A 15,407-nucleotide genomic window follows, 5' to 3' on the forward strand; every position below is an offset into this window, starting at 1 on the left:
AGACCAAAGTGGATTGATGTTGTCTTAAAACAATGTCAATTTTCAAAATTTTAGATGGAAGAGGCGTGTAGCCCACAGCCAGCGCAGCAACAAAAATCTGGGCTGTGCTTGTCAGATTTTTGTTTACGTACACAGACTACAGCCAGCCAAACGGAGGTCAATCTCAACTAAAGCTTCCACATGGTATTGGCAGATTCAGCCAAAGTGCTTAATTTACACTGAGTGCATACCTGCATTTCAGAATTGCTTATCAATATACGTGGAAAACTACTGTTTGATATAGTTCAGGATAACCTTTCTTGTGTTTTATTTTATGATGTACGATGAGTACCTTTAAAATGACAGAAATCCACTTTGGTCTTGGCTGCACTTTAACTAGCTGTTAGCTCTGAGGCTGTTCAAAGAGCTATCTAAAACAGGTAAGGTAAGGGAATAATTGTTCAAAACTTCCCACAGAACCCCTCTAAGCTCCAGCTTTTGTTTTTCAAGTTGTAAAACGTCTACGAAGCGCATAAATATTTATCTCGCAGCTTCATGAGGACACTTTGTTTTCGTCACCCAACTCGGGACTGACAGCGAGTGGAAGCTAATAGAGGGAAGAGAATTGAACAGAGACAAAACAGAGTCTGTCTTTTGACTCCTCAATAGGGGACGTTTCTTTCTGCAGTGATCTGTGCACAAGCGAGGGAAGCAAAGAGCGAGGGATCGAAAAGAGGAAAAAGGGGCGCTCGCTGAATAATTAGAGCGTGGAGTACAGGCCTGAATTGTTGCGCATCCATACAGATGCATGGGCACTCATACTTTTCCTCTCTATCTAATTAAAACACACACATTCATACATGGTCTTGGTCCGAGGATTTTGGGCCTATCTGCACATGTATGCAGGCTAATCAGGGCCTCTTCACAGACAGAAAGGAAAGGGTCACTCGGGGTGAGATGTTTGTGATGGAAATTTGGACGGCAGGCGTAAGAAAACAAAGCCAGAGACAAGACGCCCTAGAGTCGACATACTTTACACATGAGATAACACATACGGAAGAGTTACAACCATTTATTGGGAATGGGGCTGTGTTGATTTGAAGCTACAAGTTAAAATCTTTAATACAAATGCTTTTTTTGTGTGAATTATAGGAGAATTCATGAGTTTTTAAAGAGTTTTATGTTTTTATTTCATTTGAGTTAAGAATTATAAATTATAAATAACTTCAGCTGGAATCTGTGTGGACATCTTTGTTCCTCAGGTGGTCCTCTCAGCAGAAATTTGCATTCCTTCCTTATAAATTATGCATTTTTTTTATTTTTCAGATGGTTTCACTGTGACTATGAGGCCATTTCTTTGCCAAAACATAGTCTCTGCTGATTGAAGTGCATAGACCAGAGCCATCCAACTGCAGCTCCTCAATGAGAAAAATCTCACAAAGATGGGCTTCGATGGTCCTTTGACTGAAGCTAACCTCTGATCCCTCGGCCTTAACCCCTCCTCCCATCCTCCAGGGCTCAGCTCTTGTCTGTGGTCATTTGTCAAACTCCTCACGCTGATCTGATTACCGTCCAATTTGGAATCTGCCGACTGCACACTTCTAGGATCCGGACAAGCTGCTTTTCAGCCACTTTGCATCACAACAAATAGCTGGATTGTTATGGGAAAAATACGCTTTTGCTTCCTTTCACAGAGAGGCAGACAAAACCCCGGATAGACACTGAACATGGTAACATCTACAGGCTCGGCCTTTTTTTTCGCCTGACAGAGCACTGATCTAGCTGTGATTTGTTATGAAATTGTTTGAGAAAGCGCTCATCGGAGGTCAGAAACTCAAAGAGGATGATGTAAAAGATAGGAATGAACAAACAAATATGAATGAATCGTCCAAACTAAATAGTTCTTATGTTGATTTCATCCACAGAAAATGATTAAAAGGAAGCAGAAATGCTTAAAGTAAAAAGACCAGCTGCCAAAACCAATTAATGCTCATCTGAACTCTCAGTTTACTGCTGCTGCGTTTCTAGTTAAATTAATTAATTATTTCTTTGATTACAGAAAGTTAATTAGTTTTGATGTTTCCTGTGTAGCTTTTGGTGGAGGGCTGGGCTTCACGGTCAATTTCCCTGCTGCTCTCCAAGCTCTCACCTTCAACCAAGATGTCTGAAGCCTCTGCCTAAAAAAGTGAGAGATTTTTACCTCAACTTGCGGTTTTATCGGGTTTGTGGTAAAAGGTTAGTCCTTAATGACACTCAGATTTGCGAGCAAATTACTTCCTTACAGATAAGTTTCCTTTGGTGGGAAATTTCAACCTAGAAAAGTCAAACTAGTTAAAAACACGTCCACTGAGCAGGTAGTTTTCATGCATCTGCTTTTATTTTGTTCAGACTGGTGGGAGGGCTTTTAATAGAACCAACATTGTGTTTTAATCCGTCTATCCTTCTCTTCTTCTGTTTCAGTGCAGTGTGAGTACGTAACAACAGCAGCAAAATGAACTTTTAGACAGATTAGGAGTTTACACACACCCAAACAAAGTCTCTAACTTCAAAGGATATCACACCGATTCTCATTACTTTTCTGGAGACTCACGATGTTCATTTAATAAGACCTAATGAGACTGATAAACAGGCCCCCCAAACAGAAAGAAAATCCACCAGATACCAACACACACACACACCACACACATGCACCCCCCACCCACCCCCACACACACACACTCACACACACACACACACACACACAATGACTGCATACAATTGACCCACAGCTCATTATGTCTGCTTTTGCCCCTTTGAATTGTGTTTGGAAGGTTTAGGGAGGAGGAGGAGGAGGAGNGGGGTGTCAGGGTGGAGTTTGGTGACCCTGGAGAGTCTGACCTGAGGGGACATTTGAAGAGTTAAAAAGGGGGTGTCGGGGTGCTGGGCAGGGAGATGAGGGGAGGTGGGCATCAGCAGACAGGGAGGGTAAGTAACTTCTTATCACCCTGCTGGTTGTTTTCTCCTTTCTTCTGGGAGTATATATGTTGATTGTCTTAATAAAATACACACTGATTAATGTGTTTACCATAATAACTCCTCTTTAATTGTAAATGTGCACCACAAGAATTAGTTAACGTGATGATAATTATATTAAAAAAAAACTCTTTAGCGGTCTGTAGCTCAGACTTATTGGTAAAGTAATTAGTTTCCATCTCAAATGCATTTAATTTATTTGAAATAAAGAAGTAGAAGGGGAGATTGAATCCTCCCCCCTCATTCTTGTATAACTTAACCTCTTGAGTTTTGGTTTCCCTCCAAAACCTCTGTCCCTGTTGTAAAACAGCTCCCCTGCCACTTCTACGAGCCACTCAGCAGCTGCCTCCCTCCGTCCTCAGCCTTCTCCCATCAATCTGTGTTGATGTGGATGTTTTGGGAAGGAGGGGGGCGTTTCAGACAGTCGGCTCTTAACCCCCACAGGGTGTGAAGGATTCTTGTACTAACACTGCAAGTTTCTAAAACAAACTCTTTGACTTCACTTAGCCTAAACAGCTTAAAAGTATCAAATTAGCAGATATATTAAATATAGTGCTACTTTCACAAGCATTACTCACTAAATTACCATTTATATTTCCCTCTTAATGCATTTTTGTGTGTGTGTGACTGAGCCTTAGGGTTTAACTGGCTTTGATCATGTGCAAAAGTCTTAAACCACCCTTCATTTATTCACACTTTCATTCCAAGGAGCCAGACATTCCTGTAATCTTTTAAAGTGGTTTTATTCAGTAGTTTGGATGTAGTTTAGTTGCATTTTCTCTCATTTTTGGGGACCTGGTCATTTTCAGAAGAAAGACTTTTTCAAAACTTCTTAACTCTGACTTTTAAATCAAAAAGACCTGAAACTCAAGGGATGAACCAGCGTTATGTCGACAGATAACCAATAACCTAAAGAACCAATTTTTAATTGGATGCACAGCAGCCTATCACAAAGGCACACTTTGTTTCCATTTCTTTAGCGGAGTCTAAGAGAAAAAAACAAAACACAGTTTGACACATAGTATTTTTGCATCAACATGGTGATTCTCAAAGAGATATTAGCTGAAAACTTGTAGATTAGCAACTGAAGGATGAAACATCTTTTAAGCCCTGTGTCAGGTCTTTGCTGGATGTTTTAATTTCTTTTTTCTAAAGAAACAGTTCTGATGTTTTTTGGGTTTTTTTTGAAGAGGTGTTCTGATCGGTTGTCAGTGTCTTACCTGCAGGTAAAATTTGCTCATGTTCAGTTTGCGATATGAGCAATGGCGGTTCCAGAGGGTGACACCGAGCTGCCACTGGAAACCTATTTCTTGCCACCCCATTAGCCAGCTGGTTCACGGGCATCTGATCATGTGATAAAATGGAGGTATGTGAAGTGCCATGATTTACTTAAATATGATATAGACATTTCCAAAACTTTTACTTTTAGGCCATATTTAGTCATGTTATATCAGTTAAAAGTAACAATAAATCCACTGGATTTTAGGCAGAAGTTTTCTTGAGAATCAAGCTAAAGACCAGACGGAGCAGAACAAGTTTTCATAGCAGATTTCTGATATCTTGCATTATTGTCTAATCTCAAACATTTTATAGCAGCTAATGCAACAAATAAATCTACACTTTTAAACATAGCATTATGTTTTTATGCAGGTACAAGGACTGGGCAGAAAACGAGTGGAAGAAGCAGCCAAAGTTCAAAGAAACACTTTGAAAAACCTCCAGAAAGCCCAAATACCACAGATCAAGATCACTTTTAAAGAAAGTGTAAGAAAGTCTGGTTTCTTAGAAGCAAATATAAAGAAATGAGGGTTGGTTTAACAGTTTTGTGAACAAGTTTATATCAGGTGTCTGCTGTTGTACAAAGTCTAAATTTAGATGATATCCACCCATTAAAAGATGAGGTTTTCCCCTCCCTCCTAACTTTTGTCAGGGCGTTAATCATAGCTTCAGAGGGGTGTTGGTGACCTTTGACATTTAGGTATATCTTTTTGTTTTTTTCCTGTTACTTGCCTTTAGAGTTGCATCAACTCTAGGAGGCAAAACTGAGACAGATAAATGTTCCTGGGTTGAATATTTATACTTCCAGCCAGGCTTTTTAAATGATTACTGGAGCTGGTGGCTGCAGAGGTGAAAAGTAAAGTTTATGAGTCCAAAGACACCTGCAACTTTTATCTTAAAGTCTGAAACTACTCCCCTGTTTATCACTGCTGATTTAAAGATTAATATTAACACTCACTCTTTCTGTGCCAGAAAACTCTAGAAAAGGAGCTTGGCATGTTCCTACTTCAGTTTTTATTAGCAACGAATGAGTTTATATGTACAGGAAAAGAATATCGACAGTTTTCACAGAAGAATGAGTGATTAAATGAGATTTAAAGAGCAGACTTCTTTCATTGAAATAGAAAATCAGAATGAAAGTCCCTGTTTGCAAACATATTGTGATAAGAATGATTTTCTGTTATTTCACTGGATATTTCTGCCTTTATTGTCTTTTCAGTTGAATCAATGTACGTTTTCATTTCACCGTTTTGTTTGTGCCCCATTCAGAAATACCTGCATTAAGTCTTTGAGACTGTTTCCTTCTCGAAACCAGCAAACCCACCGAACAAAAGGCCACCGTGGCGAAGAAGCACTGCTTTTGTTTTACTGATTTGAACCTGAGGTTTCTCCTGCCGTTAAGAAGAGTGGGCTCGCCCTTTCTCTCTTGGCACGAAACAGAGGATGGCGCTGCCAAATGGAGAAACGGCTACACAGGCAGAGAGAAAGACGAGGCTCAATCAGGAAGTGGCAGCTTTTTAGCCGTGCCAAAGGAGTCAGGCAACTTCCTAGTCTGGTCGCCAAGGTTACTGGAAGCTCAGCCAGCTGGTGCAGCGGGCAGCCGTTGGAGGTGATGGAGGGGGACGGCGGAAGATGACGGTTGGGATGTTGGACAGGAAGAGAAGATGAAGAGCAAAGGGCTGTTTAAATGTAAACAGCTGGTACTACTTTTTAAAAAGTCCATAATGCGTGGAAGGCATCTTTCCAGCCTGCAAGCTGCAAGTTTATTAAATTATATTGAACCAGTTTTCAAATTAAAAAATGCACTTAAATAAAAAAAGCCTGACTTTTAGCTCAAAATGTTTTAAATCTTAGATACCCTAATTTGTACTAAATGATTGAAAAAAAAGAGGCTAATACCTCAGTACTCTCACAACAGGTACATGATGCAGACAGAGACACTGTAACCAAGTGTGACATTTGGAAAGAAATATAACAAATATGTCAAAATCTTGTTTGTGCATTTGTGTGCAGACGTTACAACAACTGTGTATTTCCTCTGCTGAAATTAGTTTTTGCAAGAAAGGGCTTTCATTATACCCCAGTCGCTGATGATATTCCAGTATTTTATGTAAGATTTTATTCTAATGTTCGGTAGTTTAGTAAGCTTTAGAGGTGTCTTTAATATCATGTTTACGCCATAAACAGGAGAAAGCAAAGACCTTTGTGTTCCTGTGGCTTGATTAGTTGGGTTGGCGGGTGTTCTGGGGGCATAAGTGGACCAAACTAGTAGAGAGTGGTAAACACAGCTGGGGACACAGTGCCTGTGGGTCTGCAGCTCAGTTCACCCCCAACATATTTATGGTGTGTTTGCTCAGGGGATGTGCCCTAATCTTCACACTGCAGAGACTTCACAGAGGCGCAGCAGGCTGGGATGAAAGTGACCCTGTCCACAGTCACAGTCTCACTAATTCCCCCGTTGCTAAACTTGAAAGACTTTTGTGTTATAAAGGCCCGTTCAGGTCATCTATAGATCCCACTGCGGGTGGGAAGTCTCTGTGATAGTTTGTAATAAATTCTTGAACACAATCTGAGGATGGCGCCAAGCACTGTGATGAACTGTTTCCAGAATTTTGTGATATGTGTTACTTTCATTAGTGTAGCACTTTAGACACTATCCAGTATCTGTGTGTGGTATATACTGCATTTATTATCTCTGATAACTGATTAGCCCACATGTTTAATGGGCTACTGTCATTCTCAATATTCTGGCTTGGTTGGGTGCAGTTATCCAAGTAAATATCATGTCCAGATCTCCAAAGAATTTTAGGATTCTCTCTTCTGTTTTACTTTATCCTCTGAGCTCCTCTGTTTGTTTCAAGTTCGTTATTTCTTTCGATGTGGAGCGCCATCTGCTGGTGATCTATATATATATTAATTTTCAGACATGGAAAGCAAATTAAAAAAAATATATTGTTTCTTTGCAAAATAAATGCTATATAGTGTTTAAAATCATTTTAATAATTGTTAAATATTCTGTTTATTGAAGAATAGAGTCTGTATGTTTCTGTGTTACTAGTATAACTTCACATACAGTTTCAATGGGATTACGCTAAACTTTTCTTTTCTTTTTATTCACCTTTTTTAAAGTGCAAGTAAAAACCGAGCTTCTTTTCTGTTTTGTTTTTAATTTTATTTGTCCTTTTGGGAATTTTCGAGCAGAACGCTGTTGCCTCTCGGCTTCCGTCGGTGTCAAGTAAAGAGCCCTTGACGTCAGCATAACAACAACCTGTCATGACAGCTCGTACGGGGGGAAAATCAATAGATTAAGTCTTTATATCAGAAGAAATAACATCACATTCACCTGAATGTGGGAGTCATCATTAAAGGTGAGCGATGGAAACACCGAATCCTCAGAATTGACCCTGTTTTAAACGGAAACGAGAGGCTGTGGGGCTACGTGAAAAAATAAGCTAACTTAGCATTAGCTAATATCTGTTTTCTCAGGTTGCTTAGGGGCGTTCTGATATATATGTCTTCCAGACAGACTCGGGCTTCAGAAAGTTATAATTTTAACACATCAGGTGGCACTTTAATGATGAACTGTGTGAAATACAGGTAGGGCTGCTGAGCTGTGTTACCCTCGCCCTGACCAGACCCCGGTGTAACCCGACAACACGTAGCTTAGCTAACTTAGCTTAGCTCCGATGCCTTGTGCGACTAAAGTTACAGCGTATTTCTTTATGCGACAGCAGTTGCTTTAACAGCTGTACCTCGAATGGCATCACAGGGCTGCCTGTTTTAACCACCACTTTGTACTTCTGCTGTAAAGTTAAACCAAAAAGTTCTGCACTAAGTAGCTCGGTGGGCGGCTGTGCTGCTCATTAGGCACCCACTGAAGTCCGTCATATGAATAGTTAAACCAGTCTAGACACCTAGCTGTACATTTCAGCAGTGTGCACAGTCAGCAGAATTAAACCTTTTTGGGTGGCATCGAGCAGCATTGCACCGAAGGACCGCGCACTGCTGGTGCATTGCAGTGAGACTGAAAGCCTTGCGATCTTTGCTCCGTCAGTGCGCGCGATCCGGGACGGACGGGACATTCTGAGACCTGACATCCATCCAGCCGGAGAGACGGGGAACAGGATTGGGAAGCAGGGCGAGGCGGGCCCCGCGGAGCCGGCGGAGAAGATGGCCGGCAGCCCGGAGAAGAGCTCCACCGCGCAGGAGCTGAAGGAGCAGGGGAACCGGCTGTTCCTCTGCCGCAAGTACCAGGAGGCTGCTACCTGCTACAGCAAGGCTATTGTGAGTGCCTGTCATTGTCACATCAATGGGGAGGATGCTGGATGCTCAGGCTGTAACAGGCTGGTGCTCTGTAATATTACAATGCACGTGTCTTTTCTGTCCCACAGAACCGTAATCCATCAGTGGCAGTGTACTACACCAACAGGGCTCTCTGCCATGTGAAGCTGCAGCAGTATGACAAGGCGCTGGCAGACTGCAAGCACGCTCTGGAGCTGGACAGCCAATCAGTCAAGGCCCACTTTTTCCTGGGCCAGTGTCACCTGGAGCTGGAGAACTACGACGAGGCCATCGGCAACCTGCAGAAAGGTCAGAGGAAGCTCTGTAAAATGTGGCCGAGCTTTGTGTCACTGTGGACAGGCTCTTGTCTTGCAGGGTTGCTCAATTTTGCTTACAAATTTCCTCTTTTAGATTTAAACATACACATTTCCTTCTTTTTAAGCCCTATTTTTACTTTTTTATTTTTGCCCCTGTTGGCCTTCTCAGAGTCAGATCTCCTATTTCAAGAACCTCTCTTAGAAAAAAAGCAGAGATATAGATGTAGAAAGGAATGACGTGCAATGACCCACAAAATTCAGAGGGAAAGAACGATGGAAGCCCTCCTTTTGACTGTTGCTGCTTGTATTTTCAGGGTTCTAGACTTAACATTTTATCTCATTAACCTATCCTCACTCCCCTATCTGGACGATCCAACAAATAGGAACACAGCTTCAGTGAAAAAAAAAAAATGCAGACACTTGAATTTTCTTTCTTTCGGCTTGGTTTTATTTATAAAAATGCCAAAGTGCTGTTGCCTTTTCAAGGAAAAGTCACTCGGTGGAGTTCTGCTGTTGAGAAACAACACATTTATTAGTGAGGATATTTCAGTATGTCGTGTTCCCTCCTCATTGTAATCACCAGTGAGCTGCACACCCCTGGGCATTTGTCCCACACTTCAACGTGAGTCTTTTTGCGTTGAGAAGTTGGTTTCTTCTCTTCTCTGCTGACAGACAAACTGCATTTCAGTCCACGTGTCTTTCGAGGCGTACTCCTGTTTCCTGCTGTCGTTTCACGCATAAAGTTTACTCTCAAACCTCCAAACTAGCGTTTTCCGTCGCTTAGAGCATTAAACCCAATAAACAACCTTTAAGTCTGTACAATGTATTTTGCCACATAAACCACATGAGCCATTCTGGGTAAAAATAATAATAAGTCTTTGCCTTTTTAGTTTGAAAATCTCCTGCTGGTTTCTTGGCTTATCATAAATTTGACGCTGTAATAGCACAGGAGGTTCTGATCAGTCTTTTATTTAGAAAAACTATCCTGTTGTTTACAAAGCTGACTGCTGACTGGACGCAGTTATTTGACAGATATGGTGTCTCCACCCTGCGTCGTAACGATGATAAGAAACCTTGGGTTATGTCCACGTGTGGGTTCAGGATCTCTGTCGCGTCGGAGGGTTTAGTTTAACCTTTTAAAGATAATTTGACTCCATGGCTGAAGAGAGCTTTATGATTATGAGGTAGATTTATGCACAGAAACAAAAAAACAACATAATTTTAACTTTTCCTCAGGAAGAGAAGATTGTAGTATCACATCAGGCTAAATCCCCTCATCAGGAAAGCTTGACATATTGTTATACAGTTTTATACCAGACATTCTGTACCAGCAGGATTGTTTTGATAGGAGATGAATACACTGTGGTACATTTATTATTAGAGACACTCTCACCACCTTCCTACAATCGGTGAATGTGATTCTTTTGTCTGATAACTCGGTTTTTGTTCTGTTTATCTCTGAATCTGAAACTCTTGTTTCACTGTAGCCCCCACACCTCATACCCAGCTGGTAAACATTTAAAATGATTTGTCCGGTGTTCCAATAAATCATGAAGTCTAAATGACGTTTGACAAATGTTTAGAGCTTTCTTTCAAACAGCATTCAATCTTCCCCCTCCTTTTTTTTTTTCTTTTTAATTCATAGCGTACAACCTGGCAAAAGAGCAAAGGCTGAACTTTGGCGACGACATACCCAGCGCGCTGCGCATCGCCAAGAAGAAGCGCTGGAACAGCATTGAGGAGAAGCGCATCAACCAGGAGAACGAGCTGCATGCCTACCTGACCAAACTCATACTGGCTGAGAAGGAAAGGCAAGCAGCAACGTGCTTTTCTCATAGCGACGGACTCTTTGAGAGTTGCTGCAGTCTTCCAGGTGTTTTAGGCAGAGTGATAAAACACGTCTGTATTTTTTTCTTTTTGCAGAGAACTTGAAGAATACAGAGAAAAGCAGGACGACAATCAGAACGGAGGAGATGCGGCAAAGATTGCGTCAAAGCACGTAGGTTTTTTTTTAATTTATCTTCAATCAGTTCAGTTGTTTGGCAAACCTTACTAAAAACCGCTGTAAAAATGATACATTTAATTTATATTAATATTGGGACGTGATTTGAATTTCATGGACATGCGACCTGCCAAGGACAAGTATTTAATGGACATGGATGAGCTGTTCTCCCAAGTGGACGAGAAAAGAAAAGTGAGTATGAAAAAAGTTTTTTTTGTTTTGTTACATTTGCTGTATATCATAAAAGATAAAGTATATATACTCATCAAAAAGCAGAGGAACACAGGCAGACACACATATATATTTATAAAACCTTTACCTCTGCAGTCCTCCTTCCCTTTTTCTTTTACACCCTCGGGTCTAACTGATAAAGTTGCTTGCATCCTTAAGACGGTTCTGTTATTTTTGGCCCAAGCCGTTCCTATGGTAACTGTTGCTTTTTGTTTGCCAAGTTTCTTGTCAGACATGGTTGTTGACTTCCCTGAGTTAACAGACATAGAACTGCTGACTGAAATGACACGGTGCCGTCTGTGTGTGTGTGGGGGGGGGTTGTCTTCTGTTTGAGCCTTTAGGTGTTCAGCTCGGAGCTCTGGACTCCAAACTATTTAATATTTGATGCAGTTTATTTTTTTGTCTTACCCCATGCCGTGTTTGTGTAATACTTGATTAGGATGATTGATGTGGTTTCTGAGGAGGAAAGGGTTTAATCAGGATTTGGTTGCTAAGCAGCCGTTTGTCATGAGGCTCTCATGAGCCAGAAAAACGACCCCCTTTTTAAGTCACTTTTTCTGTCGTTTTTTTTTCTCTTCTTTTTGCAGAAGCGTGACATCCCAGATTATCTTTGTGGGAAAATCAGTTTTGAGTTGATGAGGGAGCCCTGCATCACGCCCAGTGGAATCACCTACGACCGCAAAGACATCGAAGAGCACCTACAGGTATGAGTATGGTTAGTTTAGTTCGGTATTTAGAGGGCTGCAGTATGAAGCAGGCTGAACATGTTCAGGGGAGTTTTGTTTGACCGGTCTTAATCAGTCCTAAAAGTGGAGATGGCTTTTTAACCCAGTCCAGGCTTTCTGACCTTGGATATGTGCTGAGGTCTTATGACCAATCAGGAAGCAGGGAGGAAAGTTGGCAAAATAAAAAAAATAAAATAAATCTAAAAAGTTGGTGACTCTCCGTTTTTATAAGCTTATCATATTACTGCCACATCATTAAAACACAGATAAGCTGGATCTGACATTCATCCTTTATGTATTTCAATCAGATGCTTCCTGTTTTTGAAACAAGATACAAAGTTTCAACTCTATCCTGCCAGATGTGTTCCAGGCTGCTTTTAAATGCTTTTTACATTTAATAAGAATTAAAGATAAAAACGACTCAGTGCACTGAGCGGTTTATTGTATGTGATCCAGGCTTTTAAATGTTTCTTCATTTCTTAAGCTGAGCCCAAATCCTAAAGTGTCTGAATGTTTTTGAAGATGGATGTGAGGATGAGAATACAAACAGTTTGATTCAGTTTGGGAGCTGTCTACTCATACTCTTATTCACTAAGAGTTTAAAAAAAACAAACTAAAACTACTTTTATTTTAATTGTAGTTTATCAAAGAGAAATAATACACCTTTGTTTCTTATTTTATATGAGATCTTTTTCATCTCAGTGAAATTTTGAACTCTTTGATACTTTACACATCGATATCTTGTGTATTTTTACTTTTCTAGGAGAGCTGGTAGGTTGGAAAGTAGTACTTTTAATCGTGTTGATCTCAGGGATTAAAGTTCTCCGTCGCCAGGATGGATTTCCATCATGGGTTTTTGTTGTGGTCCTGCTAAATCTATCCGATCTAGACATGATACAGGGATTAAACGGACGCTGCTTTCAACAAATAAAGCAAAACCAGAGCCAAAGTTTGATCCAATCAGAGCAGAGCAGGGCGGGTCCAGGTGCAGGCAGTGTCGCCAACTTAGTATAATATGATTAAATGTAGAAAAACATTTTCAGTCAAAAGATTTTTTTTTTTTTTTTGCTTTAATCCCTGTGATCTCTTATTTTTAAACCTACCCTTCTTTATATCAGGTTACAGCCCCGTCACGCTTCTTCATATTAGCTTTTGCATTTCTACGGCGTATTAAGATATATGGTTGTAAGAAAATAATGTGACAACATCGACTTTTTACGTATCTGGTACTTTACAGAATCTGGCGCCACAGAAAAGAGGCAATGCTGTGACATTTTCTTACAGCCTTGGTATCTTAATACACTGTAGAAAGGCAAGGCAAATACCCCCCAAAAATGTGAAGGGTGTTCATTTTTGATTATAAGTTGTCTTGGTGAGATGTGAACCAGCTCACCGTCTCACCAGTTACCTCTCTAAGCTTTACAGTTACGGCTCCTGCTCACAAATCATAAAACTAATGTGGATCACATCATAATATTTATTTATCTTCTTTTCATTATTAAGGGTTTAGTAGTTGCCACATCGAAACAGGTCCTTTATGCCAATTATTGTCACTCGAAATGATGTACTTAAATGAAACAAATCCTAAAAATGCAGTCGAGCCCAGATACCTGACATGTTTCCTGTTTCCATGTGTGCAGCGAGTCGGTCACTTTGACCCGGTCACCCGGAGTCCCCTGACCCAGGATCAGCTGATCCCGAATCTGGCGATGAAGGAGGTGATCGATGCCTTTATTCAGGAGAACGGCTGGGTGGAGGACTACTGAAGGGGCGCACTCCTTTTCTCGTTCAGTAGTCAACGCAGGACCTGGACAAGAATAAAGAGAACAGATCACCCTTTTTGCCTGGATATGAACTTCTACACGAGCCACACAGACGGACTACCAGAACAGGAGGAAGGTGCCTCGGCCTGCCTCCTCCCGACGGTTTGATCTCTTCTTCACTCGCTCCAACTCTCAGAGGCTTGGTGTTCATGGCCTGTTGCTCCCTTTAAGACCGTCTTCGCTCTACTCTTTCTAGTCCTTCTCTTCTCTGTTTTTGGTCATTCAAGCCTGAATCCTTCTGTGTTCGTATGGGAGGCCTTGTTCTCAGGTCTCTGATGCACTCTGCCTGCTTTCTCTGTGTCTCTCATTCTCGGAGGGCCACAGTTCTTTGGAAAACATTAGCATCACACTCCAGTGTTTCACATATACCAACAATATATATTTATACATATACTGTATATATATATATATATATATATATAAAGAAAATAAAACAAGCACACATTTTCTTGGCAGAACTTCTCAAAAACATTGGCCTTTTATTTGATATTTCATATAGTATTTCTTGTCATTTTTCATTAAAAATGGAGCGTTTGCCCCATCTGTTCATGTATAGTTGTTGAAGTGCTCACTAAAATGCCAAAAAAGACCACCTGTTTTCATCAAAGGTTACATGTTTGTATGAGAGTTTTACAAATTGCTAAAAGAAAAGGGAGCTTTTCTGCCAGCTGGTGGCGCTTCATACATCCCCCCATCCTCGTCACTTCACTGTCAGCGCTTGAGTAGATTTTCCTCCCCTCTGCATATCAATCACACACCCGAACAGACAATTGCGATAAGTTGAATGTATGTTGGTTTTTTTTTTCCTTTTTTAAAGCTTTCGGGTCAACCCCTCGGTAATTCAAGATGGTTTTTTAAAAAGCCTTGAACTGGAAACGGAACATAAATGGCTGCATATTTTAAAAAAAAATGTTTTCACATTGCTGGATTTGAATTCAAAATGCTAAAGCTTGAGAGATGAGACATTTGCTGTTTTGGCTGCTGCTAAAACCTGCTTTGACAACAACAACAACAACAAAAAAAAGGGTCTGTGTCATTTATGAGAGCCGAAAAAGTCAAAAGAGAAGAGGCGTTCTGTGGCGCCCGTGCTGTTTGCCTGGAATGAAAGTGGACGCTCGCGTCAAGCATGAAGTGAACTTTGATGATGATGAAGATGCTCCTCGGCTGTAGTTTTAATTTTTTTTCCCCCTCCCTCAGAGCACCAGAGATTTCCATGAACTAAACAGTCTTCTGTCGCACGGGTTTGAGGTTGAGTAGCATCACTGCCCCCAGCAGCTGCCATAAAAAACCCCAAAAACAAATAAAAAACATGCTGGAAGAGTTTTGACCATCTCCTCTCATCCGTACCTCGATACGAGCGTTTGTATCTCCGGCGTCCTCCATAAAACACATTTTCAACTGAGTCCAAGTAGTTTACAGGGTTTTCCAGCTGAATGTGTCTGTGGTGAATTGGGCCTGTTGGTGATTTTTCTTTTCTCTTCCATGCTGGAGTTCAGGCAGTGTACATAATTAGCTGTTACTCAGATTTTATTTCTTGATGAGATAGTTCTTTTTTTTTGTTTTGTTTTGTTTTCCTGACAAATCCTAGAGCTTGAGAAATTGTATTAAATGTAGATATGTTGATAACATAAATGCCTGATTCTGTTTTCATTTGTTCCCATTAAACCGTGAACTTGGAGCTTGTTTTGTCGTGGTGTTTGACTCGAGGGCAAAGTGGTGGTAATATTCATTGTCGATTTAAGACTTTTACTCTATGCTT

The 15,407-nt window shown here is 40.8% G+C and overlaps 1 protein-coding gene across 1 annotated transcript; it reads left to right on the top strand.

Moving 5' to 3' along the window:
- Positions 1-7,489: 7,489 nt before the first annotated feature.
- Positions 7,490-15,326, top strand: stub1 (STIP1 homology and U-Box containing protein 1). Its single transcript, XM_017418574.2, has 8 exons — positions 7,490-7,637; positions 8,324-8,553; positions 8,661-8,859; positions 10,513-10,678; positions 10,791-10,866; positions 11,005-11,061; positions 11,688-11,804; positions 13,466-15,326. Exons 2-8 carry the CDS (start codon positions 8,440-8,442, stop codon positions 13,589-13,591), a joined length of 855 nt encoding a protein of 284 aa, XP_017274063.1. The 5' UTR covers positions 7,490-7,637; positions 8,324-8,439; the 3' UTR covers positions 13,592-15,326.
- The last annotated feature ends 81 nt before the right edge of the window (positions 15,327-15,407 follow it).

The sequence above is a fragment of the Kryptolebias marmoratus genome, linkage group LG17, assembly GCF_001649575.2.
Source record: "Kryptolebias marmoratus isolate JLee-2015 linkage group LG17, ASM164957v2, whole genome shotgun sequence".
Lineage (NCBI taxonomy): Eukaryota > Metazoa > Chordata > Actinopteri > Cyprinodontiformes > Rivulidae > Kryptolebias > Kryptolebias marmoratus.